We start from the raw sequence: 23,676 nt of genomic DNA on the forward strand, positions 1-23,676 counted from the left end.
ATTGATGTTCTGCACAACTGCAGACAGCAATATTGATGTTCTGCACAACTGCAGACAGCAATATTGGATTGGAGCCTAGGATGTAGGGTTTCAGACCCATCCATAACACTCATTCATGTTGTCACCCAAAAAAGGTCTCAAAAGAGTAAATGAAACAAGATGGGATTGGGAGGGAGACAAACCATAAGTGACTCTTAATCTCATAAAACAAACTGGGGGTTGGGGGGGGGGGGGGGGGGGGGGGGGGGGGATTATGGACATTGGGGAGGGTATGTGCTATGATGAGTGCTGTGAAGTGTGTAAACCTGGCGATTCACAGACCTGTACCCCTGGGGATAAAAAGATATTATATGTTTATGAAAAATAAAATTTAAAAAAAAAAAAAAAAGGTCTCAAAAAAGGCTCATTTCTATCTGGCCATAGGTGATGACATTCCATGGTCAGAGGCCTTCTACAGAGCCCCTCATCTCTGTCAGTCCACTTTCCTTCTATTTTCTCCTTGGCCTCTCTGTCTACAATTCTGCCTTGTCCATTTGAAGTTGAGCAGCCCTCTAGAAAGTGAGAGGAGGGGGCGCCTGGGTGGCTCAGTGGGTTAAGCCGCTGCCTTCGGCTCAGGTCATGATCTCAGGGTCCTGGGATCGAGTCCCACATCGGGCTCTCTGCTCAGCGGGGAGCCTGCTTCCCTCTCTCTCTCTCTCTCTGCCTGCCTACTTGTGATATCTCTCTGTCAAATAAATAAATAAAATCTTTAAAAAAAAAAAAAAAAGTGAGAGGAGGAGAGTGCAAAGGAAGCATATATTGTACAGAATGCACTATTTCTAGTTGAACTGTGTTGCTATGACCTATTTGCTGCAATGATTAACTTTTTAAGCAAATTCATTGTATCTCATGGAATTATAAACAAAATTTATTATGAACAAAACATTCATTTTTAAGGTTAAAGTTTGCAACTCTATAATACATAATTGAATTGGTGATGTCAGCCACTAAACATATGAATGGGAAGAAACACAGACTCAGTAAAGGTTTAAATGCGTATATTTATATAGCATACATATAAATGTTAAGTCATATCTCACAAACATTAGAGCTTCTGGTTCCTTGAAAAACACATATGAAATTAGCAGTACTTAGCCACTATGTATGTTAAGGGTGTCCTTTCTACATGATTGCTATTGTTTAGTTCTGCAAATGGTTTGATTTAATGAAATGATGAGGAGGCAGGATATTTCATTTGACTGACTGTGGAAGAAACTCTACTACAACACTTAGCCAAATAATGGATCTCATAAAATAGCAATTTGGAGTTAATCCATCTTCCATGATGTCCTAAGCTCTGTCTTGCTTTTATTTTTATGGGCACAAAATGATTGTTCTACTTCCAGCCTCCCATTCATTTTCCAGGAAGGAAGAGTAAAAGGAAAAGCACAAGGAAGAAGGGGGTAGCAGTAGCACTTATTATAAAAACAAAAATTTCCCAGAAACTTCCTATTTATCACTTCTACTTAATCTCAGTGGCAGAAACATGTCAGAAACTCCATATTGCAAAGGAGTCTGAGAAATAGACTTTTTCAACTATAGAGTTTTTCAAATCCACATTTCTATTATGGAAGAAGGGAGATCAGAGTTTGGATAGGCAACTTATACAGAGCACTTGCCCTGGGCCCATAGAATATGGTTTTATAGAGCTCACAGTCTAATAATAGTCCACTAATAGTTAATGGACAGATGCAACCCAGGCACTCTTCCAGTGAAATTATAATGCAGGATACTAGGCAGGGGATAAGGTCCAGAGTCTATTTTCTGAATGTAGCACACCTTAAAGCCATATATATACTCAGCCAGAGGACAGAGCTCTTCTTTACTTGTGAGGATTATATTAGCTAGTGTAAGTAGCTAATCATAACCTACTTCAAATTGCTCTGTTGGAAGCTTTTGGCCTCATGGAAAGCTACTAGGGCAGCTCTTGGGCTCATAGCATTTATATCCCTTCTCCTGAGAATCACTGTTTCCAAGATCTGCAGGTCTGCAGAAACCAAGTTAATTAGTTAACATAAAAATTCAGCCAGATCTAACAGAGAACAGAAATTTAAAGAAACTGGATATTTCTCTTTCATATAATAAGCAGATGGTCTATAAGGATGGTAGTTCTGCTCCATGAAATCATGCAGGGACCCTGACTTCCATCTTGTGGCTCCGTCTAATCTGTGTAGAGGTATAAAATGACCTATCTTCCAATCAGCAGGATGAAGGAATGGGGGGAAAGTAAAAACTTGTCTTCTATCTTTAAGAACCAACAATGAAGTTGTATGCATTTATTCTCTTACTTCGTTGACTGAAACTTAGTCACATAGCCACACATAACACCAAAGAGGCTAGGAAAGGTAATCTTTCTTTTCCAACTGCTATTTCCCTAGCTAAAAGTTAGGGTTTCTTTTGCTGTGAGAGAAAGAATAAGATTAAGAACAATGGGAAACAACCAACAGTCTTCACTACACTCAGCTATAAGGCAGAACAACTCAGGTATTTCCAAAGCTATGGTCCCATAATTATTATTTCAATTGTCTATCTCTACTTAACAAAATATGTCAAAATCTAGTAGCATAAACCCATTTGTTATTTATCATAATTTTATGTCAGAGTTTGGGGAGGTTCATTCTCCTGCCCCACAGAACTTCTCTGGAATCACACAGAGCTAGCCTCTGGGCTGTATTAGAAGGTCAAAGATGGTGTCACTCACATATTTCGTATTTTGGTGCTCCTCTATGTGGCCTCTCTTTTTCCCTCACAAGGCATCAAGTAATTGATTAGACTAATCCAAACTGCTTTATAACCTAGTGGCTGGCTTCCCCAAACTGCCAAAACTATTATAGTCCAAGAGCTGCCACAGCACTTCTACCACATTTTATTAGTCAAGGCAAGTCATAAAGCCAGACTAGATTCAGGGGGAGGGTTAATAGCTCCAGTTTTTCATGGGTGGAGAGGCATGCACATACAGGGAAGGAAGGAATTGATAGTGAAAACTGCCACTTCTTACTTAAAGAATACCTACTATACTCATCAATCATAATTTAGAATTTTGATTCTTCCTTGTCCATCCCCAGCCACAGAAACTAGTTGGTCCTTAAGTAATCCCCTGCTGTTTTCATTAATCAAGTTTTTTTTTTAAATTCAGTTAGCCAGCATATTATACGTTGTTAGTTTTAGATGTACTATTCAGTGATTCATCAGTTGTGTATAACACCCAGTGCTCATCACATCACATGCCCTCCTGAGTGCCTATCACCCAGCTATACCATCCCTGCACCCACCTCACCTTCTGCAACCCTGTTTGTTTCTCAGAGCCATGAGTCTCTAGAGAACTCATTAATCAAGTTTTATAAATACTAATAAAGTCAACTCTTTTAAAACTTCCAAGGGGCATTTTGTTTGTTTAAGGCAATATTTCTCACCTAAACAGAATTTACAGCTATGTATTTGTTTTAAATCTATATTAGGAAAAAATGGTTAACACCTTAAACCGTATTTCATAAATACTGTTGCGATAAGGCTAAAAATAAAAAACCTAGTCATAGTCCTAGATTTTAGTTGATTTTCTTTTTTTTTAATTTTTTAAGATTTTATTTATTTATTTGACAGACAGAGATCACAAGTAGGCAGAGAGGCAGGCAGGGTGGGGGGGGGAAGCAGGCTCCCTGCTGAGCAGAGAGCCCGATGCGGGGCTCAATCCCAAGATGCTGAGATCATGACCTGAGCCGGAGGCAGAGGCTTAACCCACTGAGCCACCCAGGTGCCCTGAGTTGGTTTTCTTAAGTAAATAATATTAAGGTTATAGTTGGGCATAGCAAAATTTATATAGGGGATACATGGCACCTGAAAGTGGGAAACACCGGTTTAGGGAAAAGAGCATGGAAGTTGGTTTGAAAATTCTTAGTGCAAGTCTTAGCTCTAACAAGAACAATCATTAAACCTCTATAAGTCTTAAATATTATACTTATAATAAAATGAGATGATTTTATTTCCTATTTTGCAAAATTTAGAGAATTTTAAAAGTGAATTCGTGTAAAGTTTAACTTGTAAAAGTTAAAACACAGTGTAAGTTTAGGGACTTCTAAATAAAAACTTACCTTCTCTTTCCTAGACTCAAGCAGGATGAAAATAGGACACCATCCACTTAGAAAAATAAGAACATCAAATTCCTGGAAGGCAGCACATTCCCTGGGGACATTATGCATATCTCAGTAGGCAGGGGCTAATCTTCTTGATTTCTGCAATAATATATTCAGAAAAGTAGTAATCACCACAGCAATAAACATAAGGGGGTAGATGTTCAAAGCCATTTGAGGAAATTTATCTTGGCCAGTTGGGATAATCTTAGTTTCAATTTCACCTTCAGTTCAATATTATTTTTGCTGTTCCATTGGGCTGCGCTTCTCTTGTTTACTCAACCAACATTTTCATACACACACACACACACACACACACACACACACTCATCTCTTACGTTGGTCTTGCTCCTCTCTTCCCTCAAAGCTCAACTAAAATCTCATCTTTGAAGACTACAGATTCTGAAATTATACTTAATATTTCTAAAAACTTGCTTATTGAATGAATTTATCTGGAAGCACCTAAATCAAATTGTCTCCCAGAAAGCAAGCTGGAGTCTTTAGATTGGAATCTAAAGTTAGTTTTGGAAATTAAGAACATTATGTCTTTTTATACCCACTGTTTGTAAGCAGGTGAAACTATGAAAAACCATGTAAAACATCCTTGAACACATGTTTTTATATTTTTGTATTACACATTTCCCAAAACTGGATTACTGGAGTCCAGTTACAGGGGTCATAGTATATGTGTATTTAATTTTGTTTATCAAATTTTGCTAAATATTTTCAATCAAAATGTTGGAGTAATTCACAGACAATTCACAGGTAAGAGTTCCCATTATCCTGCAACCTCAGTAGAACCAGATGTGACCTCCATAGTTCTGCCAGTCATCCAGTGGAAAATGGTATCTTACTGTCAGTTTAATCTGCATTTTTTAAAATAATGAGGCTGGACATCTTTGCAAGCACTTATGTTCATTTCCTCTTCTTTAAATTGCCTTATGGGGTCCCTGATCCTATTTCCATATTATATTACACCAGTTAATTCGTAAGAGTGGTTTTGTATATTAAGGATATCACCTTGTCTCTTGTGTTACAAATATTTTTTTCCAGCCTAAAAGACATCTTTCAACTTTATGATATGTTCTTACTGTATAAAATTTAAAAATTTTATGTCATTAAGATTGTTTATTCCTTTGAGATTTTATGGTTTCTTGCTTTAAGATGGTCTCCCCTACACAAACTTCAGATATTTCTTCTAATTTTTTTGACTTAAATGTAAGGATTTTATAAATTCTTCTATCAATCTATTTTGTATAAAGTGTGAAGGAGTTCTAATTTTGTTTCCTTCCCTTTTGACAGCAAATTATTAAATCAACCTAACATATTAAATTTTATCATACATTGTTTCTCCATATGCTTAAATATACTTTTTTGGCTTTTTTTAAACTAAATACTTGCTTAATCCAATGATAATACTGTAGTGTTTTAATTTAACTTAAAATTATATTAATAACATAGCATAAGTACTGCCTTCATTTTTTTCTGTCAAAAAAGCCTTGGCCCTTTTTTTTTTTTTTGAACACTTTTTTTTTTAATATGAGCCTCAAATCATTTGTCTATTTCTAAGAAAAAGAAAAGAAATGGAATCTTGTCTAATTTCCATTAAAACTAGAATTAATGGGGCGCCTGGGTGGCCCAGTGGGTTAAGCCTCTGCCTTCGGCTCAGGTCATGATCCCAGGGTCCTGGGATCGAGCCCCACACTGGGTTCTCTGCTCCACAGGGATCCTGCTTCCCCCTCCCCCTCTACCTGCCTCTCTACCTACTTGTGATCTCTCTCTCTGTCAAATAAGTAAATAAAATCTTTAAAAAAAAAACTAGAATTAATATATGGTATGTTGGCATTTTTAAGTATTAATTCTTACCATCCTAGAAGGTTTTTATTTTACGTCTTTTCATAAGTTGTTCATAGTTCCCCTAACTTTCTTGATATATGTATTTCTATGCATTTCATTCTTTTCTGCTGTCATAAATGTGATTTATTGGTTATTACCAAGACAGAAGAAAAGATCTTAATTTCCATATATTAATTTATAGTCATACACCTTACCAAATTCTCTTATCCATTCTAATAGATTATTTTGTCTGTTTTATGGCAGAGTCTCTTGGTTTTCTAGGTACATAATCATATTTTCTGAAAATAAAAAAAATATCTTTTCTCTGCTTTTACACAAGAAATAAACCAATTATTTCATTTTATCTTACCAAATTTGCAAAAACTTCCCACACAGCATTGATTAATCATTGAGAGAAATCTTGTCTGTTTTCTAATTAAATAGAAAAAGACTCCAACATTTTGCTGTTGATCTGAGGCAAACAGTGTTTACAAGTATGTTAGTTACCACTTCATTGCCTTCAATTCCAAAGAGATTATCCCTGCTTTATGCCACTGGGGGTAGAGCTCAAAAACATTTCTCCCTTGCCACTTGGTGCAACATTAGACTTTGTCCGTTGAGAGGAAGAGGGACACTAAGGAGATCAGGTAGGGGCAGCCCAGTGGCATTCATCTCTATGGTCCTTCCTCACCAGCTTGCACTACCCAGCTAATTTTTCATTTCTTTTTTTTTTTTTTAAAGATTTTATTTATTTATTTGAAGACAGAGATCACAAGTAGGCAGAGAGGCAGGCAGAGAGAGAGAGAAGCAGGCTCCCCGCTGATCAGAGAGCCCGATGTGGAGCTCAATCCCAGGACCCTGGGATCATGACCTAAGCCGAAGGCAGAGGGTTTAACCCACTGAGCCACCCAGACGCACCACCCCCCCGCCCCAGCTAGTTTTTCCTGCCACAAGTAGTCAGTTTCCTGTCATTCAGCTCCAGCCCACACTCACTAGCAAGTTTCTAACAACTGGACTCTTGTGTGTCCTGTGATAGCCATACCATTTATAATAAGGTCTATATCTCACCTTCAAGTGGGCTTTTCTTAGTTTTTAGTTCCCTTGAACTCTCCTGTTGTCCTATAGGTAGTAGTTGCTTCCATCATGTGCTATCTCTATATTTCTTAGAGTTCCATGTGAGGCTCTTTAATAGTCACCATTCACAGTTAACAAATCTTTATTTTAATTTTAACCTGTTCTACTTACTAGAGGGTTTTCTTTTAGCTATTTTGTACACAACAGCCATTTGGTACTGGTTGTGTTGCAGAGGAGGTAAGTCAATGTGGAGTTGAAATTTTTGAATCATCATATCTACGCCCCTCCTCCTGGAAAAAAAGTGTTCATTTATAGACATTTACTATACAACCTAGAGAATTCACACCTCCCATCCCCACCACCTACATCCACCCTTGAAACTCAAGTTGAAGCCCCTGGATTTTATAGGAAGAATTAAGTAATCAATATCCAAGTCTTGATTGGTCCCTGTAGTGCTCCCAAAAAGAGGAATAGCTTAGGCCAAGTGAGTCCACATCACCAAATTTACTAATCAATTCCAGTTACTCACTCTACCCAGTAATTTTGGCAGCCTTTTTCAGCCTTGATAACTCTGCTCAGTCTTTATTGCTGATTCCTTCCTCAGCAACCTACAGACATCTGAGCCCATATGAATCCTCTAAATTACTCATTCAAAATGGTCATGTCATGTCACTCTGACCTCTCAAATGAGTCATTTCCTTGTTCTGGCCTTGTTCATTTTTTCTAGGGTTTATGAAACATTGTCTCTCTAGCTCCATTCTTGCAGTGCCTGACTAAACATTCATTTGAATTCATCCTTCCATTTCAGTTTTCCTAATGGTAAATGAGTACATTATTCTCCTCCCTTAACCCTCCCTATCTCCTCAGACTGGTCTTCATGCAATCAATTCTGTTTTTTAGACTTTTTTTTTTAACCTCATCCTGTACTACTGCAATCACATCAATGCGCCCGTGCAAGCACCCAATTTTGCAGCCTCTTAGAACTAGATCTAATCCATCAGAAACTTCATTCTGTGATGTTCTATCCTTTAGGATTTACTTAGGATATTTCCTTCTGCATATAAAACCTCCTCTGATCATCTCTGCCTTACTTTCCCCTCTAAGTTTTAGGGTTATTGTGTGTTCTTTTCATACTTTGTGCCTCTACCACACTTACCTTCATTCATGTCTGTCTCCTTCATTGAAATATGAACTCCTTAAAACAAAGACCATGTATAATTCTTTTTTGAAAGCTGAGAAACTAAAACAGTGCTTGGCATTACATTAGTTGAAAGGATGAAGACATAAAACAGGAAAAAATATACAGTGGAAAAAAGACAGTCTCTTCAATAAATGGTGCTGGGAAAATTAGACAGCTATGTGTAGAAGAATGAAACTCGACCATTCTCTTACACCATACACAAACATAAACTCGAAATGGATAAAAGACCTCAACATGAGGCAGGAATCTATCAAAATCCTAGAGGAGAACATAAGCAGTAACCTCTTCACAATTGACCACAGCAAGTTCTTTCAAGAACATGTCTCCAAAGGCAAAGGAAACAAAAGAAAAAATGACTTTTGGGACTTCATCAAGATCAAAAGCTTCTGCACAGTAAATTAAACAGTCAACAAAACAAAGAGGCAACCCACAGAATGGGAGAAGATATTTGCAAATGACACTACAGACAAAGGGCTGATATCAGGATCTATAAAGAATTCCTTAAACTCCTCAACACACACAAAACAGATAAGCACGTCAAAAAATGGGCAGAAGACATGAAGACACTTCTCCAATGAAGACATACAAATCGCTAACGGACACATAAAAAAATGTTCATCATCATTAGCCATCAGGGAGATTCAAATCAAAACCACATTGAGATACCACCTTGCACCAGTTGAAATGGTCAAAATTAACAAGACAGTAAACAAGTGTTGGAGAAGATGTGGAGAAAGGGGAACCCTCTTACGCTATTGATGGGAAAGCAAGCTGGTGCAGCCAATTTGTAAAACAGTGTGGAGATTCCTTAAGAAATTAAAAATAGAGCTTCCTTATGACCCTGAAATTACACTGCTGGGTATTTACCCCAAAGATACAGATGTAGTGAACAGAAGGGCCATCTGTACCCCAATGTTCATTGCAGCAATGGCCACAGTCGTCAAACTGTGGAAAGAACCAAGATGTCCTTCAACTGACAAATGGATAAAGAAGATAATGTCCATATATACAATGGAATAATATGCTTCCATCAGGAAGGATGAATACCCAACTTTTGTATTAACATGGATGGGACAAAAGGAGATTATGCTGAGTGAAAGAAGTCAAGCCCAGAGAATCAATTATCAGATGGTTTCACTTACTTGAACATAAGGAATAACATGGAGAGATGGAGAGGATAAGAGAGTTGGGGGAAATTGGAGGGGGAGGTGAACCATGAGAGACTGTGGACTCAGAAACAAACTTGAGTGTTTTGGAGGGGAGTGCGTGGGGGGTTGGGTGAGCCTGGTGGTAGTTATTAAGGAGGGCACATATTGCATGGAGCACTGGTGTGGTGCACAAAGAATGAATTTTGGAATACTGAAAAAAAAGGATATATAAAAACAAACAAACAAAGAAATAGAGCTTATCCCAGCCCTTCCCTATCACCCACTTTATTCCTCCCCTGTCTCCAACTCCTCTATTTGCCTCTTCCTCTGTGCAATGTGGAATCCCAGTCTACTGCAGGGAGCTCCATTCCTTTTAGCTTCTTACCGCAGCCAAAACATGGTTGGATGATGACATACTCCACCAAATTATAATCAATTCACACTTGTCTTTCTCTATATCCAACCTATCTTCTTTGTCATCACTTCTGTGATCTTCTGGGTTCATAATAGGACCCATCTCTGCACCCCAATACTTAAACTTTTAACATTTCACCATATAACTTCTTATTGACTTTTACTTACCTGTTACCCATAAACCATGGTCCTTTTGAAAGGATAATATCTAATTTACTCAAGATTTCCAATGACTTGCACAAGTCTTGGTGCACAAAAATTGTCTTTTGAGACTGGTTCAAATACTTACTGAATTTTTCTATTTTCTCCATAAAATTTTGACAGATGGTCAGTCATCCAAATCCATTTGAACACTCTCCACAATGGAAAGCTGTTTCTTGAGTTCTCTTTTTAGAATATTTGATGATAAGTGTTAAGACTTATAAGTATAAAAAGATATTTGCAAATGACATTACAGATAAAGGGCTGGTTTCCAAAAGCTATAAGGAACTTCTCAAACTCAACACCCAAAAAACACATAATCCAGTCAATAAATGGGGAGAAGAAAACTTGAACAGTCACTTCTCCAATGGGTAATAGACACATGAAAAAATGTCCCAACATCACTAGCCATTAGTTGGAAATCAAAACCACAATAGCTACCACCTTACACCAGATAGAACGATGAAAATTAACAAGACAGGAACAGTAAGTGTTGGTGAAGATGTGGAGAAAGGGCAACCCTCTTACATTTTTGGTGGGAATGAAAGCTGGTACAGCCAATCTGGGAAACAATATGGACTTTCCTCAAGACGTCAAAAAATAGAGGTATCCTACAACCCACCAATTCTATTACTAGGTATTTACCCCAAGATATAGAAATAGTGAAAAGAAGGGGCACATGCACCCTAATGTTCACAGCAGCAATGTCCACAATAGCCAGATTGTGGAAGGAGTTGAGATGCCCTTCAACAGATGAATGGATGAAGAAGATTTGGTACATATATACAATGGAATATTCCTCAACCATCAAGGAAGGATGACTACCCACTATTTACATCAACATATATGGAACTGGAGGAGATTATGCTAAGTGAAATAAGTCAAACAAAGACAATTATCATATGTGGAACATAATAGCATGGAGGACCAAAGGAGAAGGGAGGGAAAACTGGGAAGAAATCAGAGTTGGAGACAACCCATGAGAGACCCTGGACTCCAGGAACCAATCAAGGTTACAAAAGGGAGGGGGTTGGGGATGAGGTAACTGGGTGATAAAAATAAAATGTAAAAATGTTCATTAAAAAATATTAAAAAATGACTTTCTTCTATACATTAAAAAAAAAAATTAAAAAAAAAGGAAGACACAGAAAACAGACCAAGACTACAACTGCATTATCTAAATCCTGAAACAGTTTACAGCGATTGTTCCTTTGCTAGTAAATTTATTCATTTAGTGAAAGGGGCCAAGCCTGGTGTATACTAAGCTCTGGTGTATTCCTTGAGACCTTTAATGGCTAGTGATATGTCCTGTTCACAGATCCCAATTTAGTGGAAAAAAATATGAAAGTATAAGTCTTGAATAAAAGCAACTTAAATTTCAAAAAGGAGATAAGGTAGCCCCAGTTCATGTCACAATCTTGTGGCTAATTTTGTTACCTTTTTTATTTTTTTTTCACTATTAACTATTTATACTTTATTTGGATATCATCAGTTTTTCCTTTGGTGTCTTCTTTCCTTTCCAGGATCTAATCCAGGGATTCACATTTCATTCAGGTGTCTGGTCTCTCAATTCTCCTTTTATCTGTGACAACCTCTTATTTTTCATAAACTTGACAGTCTGGAGAAGTACTGACTTAGTATCTATCATATAGAATGGCCCCCATCCACATGTGTCTGGTGTTTTTCTTATGATTAGACTGGAGATACGGGTTTGGGCAAAGAAAAGCACAGAGGTGATAGGCTTTTCTCATCACATCATATTATGGATTACAAGAAAACCACATGGTATTACTGATGATGCTGACTTTTATCACTTGGTTAGGATAGTATCTGACAGGCTTCTCTGTCAAGTTATAATAGCTTTCTATACTCTATTTTTTTGAAATTAGTCACTAAGTCTAACAGACCATCCTCAAATAGGGTAAAGTTAATTTCTACGACCTACAGCAAAGAATAAAATTCCAATTATTTGGAATTCTTCTCTAAAGAATATCTGTCTCTTCCCTATTTTACATGTGTTTATATAAACAAAATTTATTGTCTTTTGTATCAGTATAGATTCACGGATATTTTATAATTTGGGTCATAATCCAATCATCTAATACATTACTTATTTTTTGCTCAAACCATTTTAGTTTTGGTTATTAGGAGCTAGTTTTTGTTATTTCTAAAATATCAATTATTATAAGAGATTCCATCCTAGGTTGATTCCTTCCAACCCAACATTCTCAAACAGTAGCTGAACCATGATGATTTCTAATACCTATCCTAACAGTCCTTTCCTGCTTACTCATACTGGAATTTATTCATATTAGTCTTTTTATCTCAAAAGTCTTGTGTCATGAATTTATTGCTTCTTCTAATACTGAGGAAAGTTACAATCCAGTTGAGCAAATCAGGTTGTATATTCAGTGGCCCTATTATTAATATGTCAGGCTTAGTTTCTGCAAGGTGATTACTGCTCTCCAACAATCCACTTAGCACAAAATAAATACATGATTCTATTTTTTCTGATACAGGAAAACAAAATTTCAATAGAAGTCAAATAGTGATCAAAAGGGTCATAAAACTAGTAAAAATCTAAGAATGTATTTTTCATGCTGATACTTCTTCCATAACACATTTGTAAATTTTTGCAAACATATTTTCAGGTCAGCCTGGGTACCTGTTATATTTGATATTTTGTTTGTGGCTTATTTACATCTCTCTCAGACACCTGTGTCATTAATAGGTGCCAACACTAATATTTTCCTGATCTGTCATAATGCTGATTTCTCAGGAAAGGTCCAATTATCAGGAAAATGTTATTAATTCTATGATTTTCCACTCAGCCACACTCAAAATGACCATTCATAGTACTTGAAATTTTGTTTTTTTCTCCATATGAATCCAAGACAGTTACCCTCCAACACAGTGGCCTTTGAAGTACAAAGACTAAATTAAAATGTGCTTACATAGTTTATTTTTTAAGTAATTTAAAATACAGTGTCAACATACATTAAAGATAATGTGGCAATTGAAATTAGGAATAACATGAGGTTATTCACATATTTTTGTACATATGTGTGATATATACACAAAATGAAGACAAATACAGAAACACTGCAAACAATTCAATATGATAATTTACTGACAATCATTTTCATCATATTTATTAATCTGTCATGTTAGTGGTTACACAAAAATTCCTAGTACTGAAATATATATATGAATATTCAATTTTAATATAAACTATAATACTTCAAATTTTAACAGCATATAAATAGGATTCTGAATTTCTTAAAAACGTCATCTTCCCTGCCAAATTCCCTATTTATTTGTAAAGATTTCAGCTCTTCCTGAAGTCACAGCCTTCAATGTGGTGATATGGCAGACTTTAAGCATAAATCATGTATAGTTAGCGTTCTCTGTAAAAAGGTAAATGAAGATGCAAAGCCATATATAAAACTTCTAACATGGTGCCATATAGAAAACAATACACACTTTTAATCTAAGAGGCTGAATGGATTTAAGGCAAAGTTAGGCTTCTCTCAACCCCGGAAGGGTAAAGACCAAAGGAAACACTGCTGAGAGATGGCAGATGGTACAAAGGGGAGAAAGTGGTCATTTAATTATGTGGTGTCAGCACCTTTTCCCCCCACTTAAATTCCTAACATGGCCCTATACACGAACATATTGGATGATGGTTATCAATGCTTGTAATAACTATAAATGATCCCTGCCTTTTGGGACTCCTCAGTAAGCACACACTCTATTTCTCCCCAAAACACTATGAAACGTTCAACCTCTGAACCTGGCATCTCTCTTGAGGGCCAGGGAAGGAAGTGATGACCTACTGGGTTCCCTAATAACAGCTTCTAAACACTCATCTAGAATATTCAGATCAGTTTTCTGCCAACGGCTCACTGCGAGTGCTATCAACATTCTTATTTGAAATTCCTGACTTAAAACAGTGGATGCAGCTGCCATAAAAAATGAAAAAATCTTAAATATTGATCTGATCTTTTAAAAGTACATGTAACTTAAAGCCAGAGTTCATCAAAGATTACTATCAAGTAGAACTTGCACATTTGCAGGGAGATTTTGGGGACAATACATGGATACAATGAATGTATCCACTCAGTCTAGTTGATAAATACCTGGCAATAAGTCTGTAGCTCAACAGGAGACAGCTGGGACATAGACTATTCGGAAAGGTTAACTTCATTTGTAAATTTTTTTTTTTTTTTTAATTTTGAAAGGTAACCAAAAAAGATAGGAACCAAAAGTAAATAGCAATTTTTTCCATAATGGGAAACCTTTAGTCAAGTGCAAAATAACTTCTGGACAATAGTAAAGTCTCTTTTTTTTTCCTTACCAGAAAATATGATTTGGGGTCCTACTCAGTGATGTTATTAAGTCATATATAGTAACAGCTGCAAATTACAAAGGTTTTGCTACAAAGAACAAAATCTGACTGTAAATGGTCTTATTGACTTATAAGTTAATAAAGTAGAATTCAACTTGGCGCTCTAAATGCCAATTAAGGCATCCTGAATATATAATTAAGGGGTATACTACAAATATAGTTGCTTGAAAGAAGGCTCTGAAGAGCTCTTCCACACCAGAATCCATAGGAATGATACCCTTTCTAATATCAGAAACAGGCACAGACCTGAAGAATGAAGCTGGGAGTAATGAGGTGAATGAAGTTATCACCACAGGATTACGGTGCGAGACTTTTTTTTTTCCTTACAACCTAGAGGATTTTTTTTTTCAACTTGGTGGATTTTTAAAAGGCATGCTGCAATATGTAAAACCAATTATCATAGAAACAAGAATAATAAAAGTTATTATGTATCTTTATTTTTTCTACTTGGGAACTTGGATAATTTGAGATTATAAAGTACATTTTTTTCCCTCCACCATCCCTGAAAGAGCTAGCCAAGAAGCCACTGTTGAGAAACTTGGTTGCACTCATCCACATTACAAAGCACAGAGAACCAACATGAGTACAAAAACCACTCAAATCCAATAAGAAGGAAGGGCATTTCTTCATACTTCATGGACTTCACAGGAATACAAAGATTATTTTACTTTTCATACATTTACACATAATATAAGAAAAGCTTTCAGTTAACTGACAGTTTCCATGAGCTTGGTAGAGTTATGGCATAACAAAAAAAGTCACCTGTTAAATACATAAATGCTTTGTACTTGGAGATATTTTCATATAGACCCAAAATGATTAACTTAGATTTATCAATCTCTTCCTCATACTGATTATACCATAAGTAGTGTTTAGGGTGTCCACATTGTGCATTCTGAAAGTGTGGATGTGGTAATTCTAACATATATCTTCATATTATTTCTGAAAAGCCAAGGTTTCATTATTGAAATGCAGTTACAATTTTTAATGTGATCCTGTTTCAATAACTGCCATTACCTTCTTTGTGTAATTAATATTCTATGTTACTTAGAGCACATGTCTTGATTTTCTCAATGCTCATAAACACCTCATCTTTAGGAAACTTATTTTTAAGGAAGAGCAGCTTAAGTCTGTCTGCAGTATATGGCCATAACTTATAAATGTAATCAATAGGAAGGAAAAAGGACCATAGCCATAAACTGCAAAAAGTACAATTTGAACAAGCACTCATACTTCTGTTTCAAAAAAGGGACCATAGTAAGTAATGCCACAATAAATGCCTCACTATGAGAAAGGAGAGCTGGGCTTCACATCCATGCCTTATATAGCAAAACCTTTAATCCCTTACTGATCATCAGTGGAATTAGCTCTCAGACAACTCAGAGGAAGGAACACTCTGGTCTGTGTTAAACTAAAATAAAGGCTGAGATTTCTCTATACAGCAGCAAGTGAAGTAGAATTCTGAATCTTTCTTTGGAGTCAAGTTGGTCTTTGAAAGAAAATCAATTTGCCATTAAGAAGTTTTAATCTAGTAGGATGCCAGATAATGGCAAGGGTGTTTAAACTGAGAGTGTCATAGAAACTAAGGGATTGGTACATCGGAAAAACTACCTTCTGTTCCAGCAGAGGGTAGTTAGGGTGTCAGCAATGCTATTATTACTAGTAAGGACCACCAAGGATCTAGAGACCAAAAAGCTCTAGCAACACCTGATTATAAGGATACAAAGATCAATAGCAAGAGGTAAAAAATAAACATCAGATTTTTTTCATTATATTACTAATTTTTACAACATTAAATATTTTTAATTCCTTTATTTCAGTGTACTGATACTTATTTCTGATTGTGATTCTGCCTACTGTTACTATTTTTAGGTTCTAATCTAGTATTTCATTTTTAATTTTTAAAAGCATAAATGCTCCAAAGCATGGTTGTGTATATATGTGTGCACATATAATTTAACCTGTTAACTCTAGAAACATTCATTTAAAGTAGAAGAAATTGATACTACAGATTATATTATCACATAAAAAGAGTTTTATGCAGTCAATACCTGAGTGTCTGTACAGTGGAGAACTCCGAAGTAACAAGTAAAATATCATGGCCCAGTGAACCAGTGCTGTGGCAGGCTATGGTGAGTAACCAGCTTTTTGGAATCTTGAGAAAAAAGGCCACATGGAGATATTTATAGATATAATATGGAGATATTTATAGAAATACAGAGATATTTATTGAAATAATATTTTAGAATAATTAAAATAGAAATAATAGAAATAATGTTTGATGCATGACCAGATATTGGTGTTATATTTAAATGGGTAGTAAATACCTATTACTATGTTCTATAAATACAGTAAATTCTTAATAAATGCTATAAATTGACGGCATAAAAGAAAATCATGTACAGCTTTTATTCCTGCCAAAGATGATAAGATAATTTTAAATTCTGTGGCTCAACATAATTTAAGAATCCTGTATCTTTATGTTTGGTTTCTATTGCAATCAAGCATAGAATTAAAAGGCATAGCTTCTCGACTAGTGTCTTTAAAAAACATCTTTATCATTTGTACAAGAATTTCTCAAAAGTCAAAATTAATATGAGATAACAATAAAATACTTTGACACTTTACAGTGTTACCAGTAGAATTCAGGCTGCATGCCTTAAAACTGCACTTTTTACACTGTTTTCCTATTATTGTAGTTATATTTTGCGATGCCACTATAATGCCCCTAGTAGATGATATGTGCATGACTTATCATGTTAATGTAGTAAAATTAAATGTTATGTGTTTTTATTTATACGTTAATGTAATAAAATTTCATAAAATCCCAAAATTATAAAGATAGTTTTAACCAGGTGTCAGCAAACCATGACCTGTGAGTCAAATCTGGCTTGCCATCAGTTTTGTATGGCTCATCAGCTAAAATATTTCTATTTTTAAATGGATTTTAAGAAGTTAAGAAGGATGACATGCAGGACACATAAGAATTTTGATTTTCAAATTTTAGGGTCCATAAATAAAGTTGTATTGGCACTAAGACATGTTCATTTGCTTACTCATTGTCTATGGTGCTTCCTGCTACAATAGCAGGGTTGAGCATTGTGGGGAAGACCTTCAAGGTCTGCAAAACTCCCAAATATTTACTATAAGACCTTGACAGAAATAGATTGCTAATCCCTGCTATGCCCATAGAAAGTGTCTGGAATGCTGAATGGAGTGTATATATTGAAATCAGTGTATGACTTAACTGGGTTTCATTTATAGACATCATATACATTATTCTTTTTGAGTATCATCTACTTGGTAAACAAATAAAAATAAACTTATGTTAAAAAAAACTTACTCCTTGAAATGTTTAGGACCAGCAAAACAATCATATATAAAAGAGGTAAATTCTTAAGAAAAAATAATAAATGAACCATTTAAATTACATTTTTAAGTAATGATTTCAAGGTACCTCAGAGAATGCCAGGCAGTAAAGGACATATCTAAAAATCCTTACAGCAAATTTCTAGTTTCTAAAGTTCTGGGATATAGTACTTAACACAGTATTTGAGATTCTACAATTGTCATGGAAGAAACAATTTGAAGAGTTACTTATTAGAAAAAAACGGGGGTAAAGATTTTAAAATAAAAAAAAGTCAAGATTTAAAAAAAACGGCATGGCAAGCAATTTAAGCATTTTTTTTTCTTTTCCATTTATAGGGGGCTACATAGTCTGCCGGTGTACAAACTTGATAGAAATTTACTTTTCATTTAGTGGGCTGATTGCCATATCTGTGTCAGATAAAATCATAGCACTTATTATTGTTACCATGGATACCATGAAGATACTGCCATCCACTAAACAGTATTAGAGGAAGACAACATAATTTTCTGGAACTAGTCCTGTTTTGCCTTCATAAGTTGCTTTCAACCATCCTGGTTCCACTGATGGGTACACTGATAAAAAAAATTTAAAAAAAAAAGTAAATGTCATTCAATCAACATTAGCCTCGAATAAGTATATACATAAATGGGTAAAAATCCACATTAGATTGTATGTATATACTCAAGTTGTCAAAACAATGTCACCACCTCTTTAAGACTGGAAATGTCCTTTGCATTCATTAACCAATCTCTCCTCCTCCCCAATCCCTCCCATCCTTCTATCTTTCCCATTTCCCCCATCACTTCTTCCCTCTGTCTCTCTAGAAGACACAAGAAGAAATGGAGCTGCAGAGAAATTTGATGCACTCACTTGTACAGGTTATGAGAGGCAGCCTGGGCTAGATTCTGAGTCTGCTGGCTTCTATTTTCACTTTTTTTCCCTGCACTATTCCTTATCTTCCCAATCCATGATAGTGACTAAAGTGAAGGGAATCCGTACACTTACCATTAGAAAATATCGCCCCCTGTGGAAAGGAAAGCTCGTGGCTGTGCTCTGCTTTACAAGAGTACATGGCTTTGGCTTGGCTGAAAGAGCAAAAAACAATTTGTAAAACCCACAACACTCAACTCAAGTACATTTATACTTGAAATTATTCTTAAAAAATTATATTCGTTTTTAGTGGTAAGAGTATGATATACATAAAACACACATATAAGTGTGCATAAGAGCATTTTTCACAAACTGAATATACTGGTGTAAACAGATCAAGAAATCAAACAATGACAGCACACCAAAAACCCTTCTTGTGTTTTCGGGAAATGTCCCCAAGGGTAATTAACTTGGCTTAAAACAGCACAAATTGGTTTTTAAAGAATACTACTATTTAATAGTATCCTGGCAAACAGGCCATGTTTACACCTATATAGAAATTCATAGATACCCTAAAGCCTTTTTTTTTCTACTTTCTTTTCAGACTACCAGAGGTGAGACCCCGAAATTAAAGGCCTACATAGTATAGTAAGTAAACTAAGTGGGCATGACACAAGAAAAACGATAGGATAAACTGATGATAGATGGCAACCAACAATAGCCTCATCGTCAGGTAGATTTTGAGAACAGGAAAGTTTGCAAATCAGAGTCTATATCCACCTCCTAAAGTAAGAATCCAACACTCATATGAGAATTCAGACTCAATGCAACCAGATACTATAGTTTCTTAAGAGAAGCCAGAACTTCAGAGTTTTATATGAGATCTATTTTAAAATATTTGAGTCTACACTAAAAAGCCATCCACTGAGGCTGCTCGTCAAATCACCAGTCAAGTCACCTTTAATCTTCAACATCCAATTACCTTGGCAATACAATGGGCAAGTTACCCTTTCTCACCATCTCCATCACAACCAGAGTCGAAGCTAAAATAATGTCTGGCGTCACTCACTAAATGGCTTCCTAGCTTTCTAAATCCTCTAGGCTTCCTATTTTGTCTCCTTATAATCCATTCTACACAGAGCAGCCAGGAGGCAGTTTGAAATAGCTTCTGATGATCTTGTCATGATTGCCTTATTTCCTTGAAAATAACCCTTCAACTGGTCTCTAATTCTAGCCTTTACACTATGCATAATCAGGAACTGGTCAGTATCTCCTCTTCTTCTGTACCTGCCTCTGCTCACCTACTGTACTCCAATCACACTGACCTCCTTTCACCTCCTCAAACATGCTAAACTTTTCCCTACCTCAGGACTATCAGGGCTTTGTCCTGAGATTTTTTTTTTTTTTAAAGATTTTATTTAATTGACAGAGAGAGTGAGAGAGCACAAGTAGGCAGAGCGGCAGGCAGAGGAGGGAGAAGCAGGCTCCCTGCTGAGCAGAGAGGCCAATGTGATCCTAGGGTCTTGGGATGAAGGCAGATGAGTTGAAGGCAGATGCTTAACCAACTAAGCCACCCAGGCACCCCAAGATGTTTTCCTCTTGATCTTCACATGGCTATGCACTTCTAGTGCTTAGTTAAATTTATCTTAAATTTCACCTAGTTCATCTTAAATTTCCTAAGCTTTGTTAAAGGTTAGGTCTTCCTGACCACATGCTATAAAATAGTTGCCCAGGAAACTATCATACTCACCTGTTTTAAGTCTGCATGGTGTAAGTATCTGTTATTCTCTTGTTACTATTGATAATTCTATAATCTCCTCCCCAGTTAGAATGCAAGCTCCATGAATGATGCTTGATTGTTGGTAACTCAGTTATTTCCTCAATCAATGAATGGTAAAAAAGATAATATGCTCTGGGTCTGTTTTCTACACAATGAGTCCTTTTAAGACTGAAGGCACCCTGTCCTTCCTTCCTGAGGTCTCAGTACTTTACCTGCAAAGAAGCATCAGCAAGCAGTGTTTGCTATCTATAGCTCTCCCGAAGAGCAGTATAACATTGTTATTTCATTTCCCTGTTGGAGCTAGATGCTGGGTCTTATTCCCTTACATTTCCAGAATGAGACTAGGTCATTTATACTGGAGTTCCCAAACAGACATCTGAAAATCAGAAAATTAAAAATTAGAGAAAAATTGTGCTCCTACCTCCAGAGTCTAGTTCATGAGGTAAGTCTCAGGCTATACTTTCAGGAAGTTTGCTAGGACAGACTGCAGCAGGCAGATTTAGAAAGGACTACTAGCCCAGTGCAACATGGTCTAAGGAAGAATTGAGCAAGTACAAGGCTCTACACTAAAAAGCCATGTTGGGGCACCTGGGTGGCTCAGTCAGTTAAGCAGCTGCCTTCATCTTGGGTCATAATTCCAGGGTCCTAGGATCAAGCCCCACGTCAGGCTCCCTGCTCAGTGGAGAGCCTGCTTCTCCCTCTCCCTCTGCCTGCCACTCTGCCTACTTGTGTTATCTCTCCGTCAAATAAATAAAAAATATATATTAAGAGCCACGTAAATGTGTGTGTATGTGCATATATGGACATGAATGCACGTGCATGGGTGTGTTGGTTGACATGGATGTGGTTGGTGTAGGGGAAGAGGATAATACCAAGTTATGAAGATTTCTAAGAACAAGAACATGGTAATCTTAAATAGAAAGAATGCTAGTTTTTCCTATAAATCTTCCAGTCAATTATAATCATTTAATCTAATATAATTTGGTATAATTTGATCTGATATAATCTGATGTTTGATGTAATTGAGAGTTCCAGAATCATTTCTCAAAAAATATGTAAAGGTTTTTCAAAAAATCAAATCTTCTAACAGCAAAAATTTCCTCTAATATTAAATCTTACTGCTTTGAATCATTTGGAGATGCATAAGGTAACAATTTTCAGTCACATAAATCACTAAGATATAATAATCCTTACAATGATATAATTTGTAAAATTATACTCTAAATGCAACCAAACTATTTTTGTTAAAATTCAGACATGAATATTCTCTCTATGGTATTTTATTGAATTGGATTGGATAGCAAGGGGGAGGCATGTAGAATAATTATATCACTATATAAATGGGATATTGTTAAATGTGTCAAAGATACATAGCACAAAATATTATTTGTCATGACTTCTCAATTATCTGTGCATATGACTAGACAGGTATAATTTTCTTCTGCTGAGATCTGTAACTACAGGTGTTACCTCAGCAGAGAGCTTTGATGATTTAATGTAGACATCTGTGATGGTGAAGTTTTCTCTCTAGGTGCTAATGCTTCCTCTTTTACTGCCTTGGTATATTGAAGAAGATGTGAAAATAACACTCACTTATTGAGTCTCTCTTCAGAAGATCCTAATATCTTTTGGAAAGAATTTTGGAAATCTTGCTTCTTATTGCATGGGAGAGTAAGATAATGGCACTCAACATCCTGAAAGCCATTTCTTCCCTTATCATTCAGAGGATGATCTGTTCACAAGACCTATTCCTAATTCTAAATGCTATTACTGATGAGTAGACTTACAAAGATTTGACAGGGTGAGTGTGCAAAATTCACAATGCTTATCTTAATATAGGTAACATTTTAAAATGTCACCTAATCAAACAATATTTTCTGGAAAGCCACTTAATGTTACACACAGACACACACACACACAGACACACACACACACAGACACACACACACACAGACACACACATAATTTTTGTATGAAGGAAGGAGAGATGAACACAGATATAGTTAAAAAGATGCCAGTAACATATATAACATAAAGATGTAGTAACATATGACAAACTAAGTCTTCATCAGAAGATTTAATAAATTAACACACACCGATTCAATAAAGCACTAGGTAGCTACTACAAACAGTAAGGTAGGTGGAAGAACCCATGACATGAAACACTGCTAGCATATAAGGCAAGTATTTTACAAAAAAAATTTGTCCTTGCAAAATCCCTAAATTGCTCATGAGTCTTTCAATAAACACTGCACTTGCTTTTTGGTCACTGGTCAGAGATTTCTTAAATTAGTCATATGTTCCTTTCCTAGGCTTTTGTTAACAAATGCTGGCTGTTTCTGGTTTTGATGTCTGAGTATTGAATGCTTCAATGCTAAAGAACTCCCATGGGAGCTTGTAGAGTTACAGCTGCTTATGTCAAAGGCACGTGTATTGCAATTCTATTGAAAATGAAGTGAAAACGTAATTTTTTTTTTTTTTTTGAGAGAGAGAGAGAGAGAGAGAATGCCCACATATGTGTGAGCAGGCAGAGGAGAATTGAGGAAGAGGGAGAAAGAGAATCTCAAGCAGGCACCATGCTCAGCATGGAGCCTGATATGGGGCTGGATCTAATGACCCAGACATCATGACCTAAGCTGAAATCAAGAGTCTGATGCTTAACTGACTGAACTACCTAGGCACCCTAGTAACTAAGTCTTTTTAAGTTAAAAATGTGTATTTTAGAGGCACCTGGATGGCACAGTGGGTTAAGCCTCTGCCTTTGGCTCAGGTCATGATCTCAGGGTCCTGAGATCGAGCCCCGCTTTGGGCTCTCTGCTCAGCAGGGAGTCTGCTTCCCCCCTCTCTCTGCCTGCCTCTGCCTACTTGTGGTATCTCTCTGTCAAATAAATAAAATCTTTTTAAAAAATGTGTTTTATTAGTTTAACAACTTTGTTGAGTATCTTTCCTGTGTTGGGCACCATGTTGGCATGATACAGTAAATACCACCTTCAGGGTTCCTTTTCTATGTTTATCACAGAGGAGTGAGAGGTTCACAAAGTATAGTCAAGGATGGATGGGTAGATGGAACCCTGAGAAAACACTGCTCTGATAGCAAATGCAATATATATGAGAATCCATTTGTTTCCTATTACACCATATATTAAAGGGGTCTGTAAAAAATGTAAAATAATGTAACTCTGTATTAGAAAATATTTTTCATAAAACT

The 23,676-nt window shown here is 36.2% G+C and overlaps 1 protein-coding gene across 1 annotated transcript in view; it reads right to left on the reverse strand.

The window, feature by feature from the left end:
* Nucleotides 1-18,129: 18,129 nt before the first annotated feature.
* The window catches only part of LOC111154437 (Rho GTPase activating protein 42), a 285,187-nt gene continuing 279,640 nt past the window's right edge, over nucleotides 18,130-23,676 (reverse strand). The window contains exons 23-24 of the mRNA XM_022514037.1: nucleotides 18,824-18,903; nucleotides 18,130-18,390 (exon numbers count right to left, since the gene is read on the reverse strand). Coding sequence (XP_022369745.1) covers nucleotides 18,302-18,390; nucleotides 18,824-18,903 — 169 coding nt within the window. The 3' untranslated portion in view covers nucleotides 18,130-18,301. The remainder of the gene's footprint in view (nucleotides 18,391-18,823; nucleotides 18,904-23,676) is intronic.

The sequence above is a fragment of the Enhydra lutris genome, unplaced genomic scaffold (genome assembly GCF_002288905.1).
Source record: "Enhydra lutris kenyoni isolate GAN:26980312 unplaced genomic scaffold, ASM228890v2 scaffoldscaffold37, whole genome shotgun sequence".
Taxonomy (NCBI): Eukaryota; Metazoa; Chordata; class Mammalia; order Carnivora; family Mustelidae; genus Enhydra; species Enhydra lutris.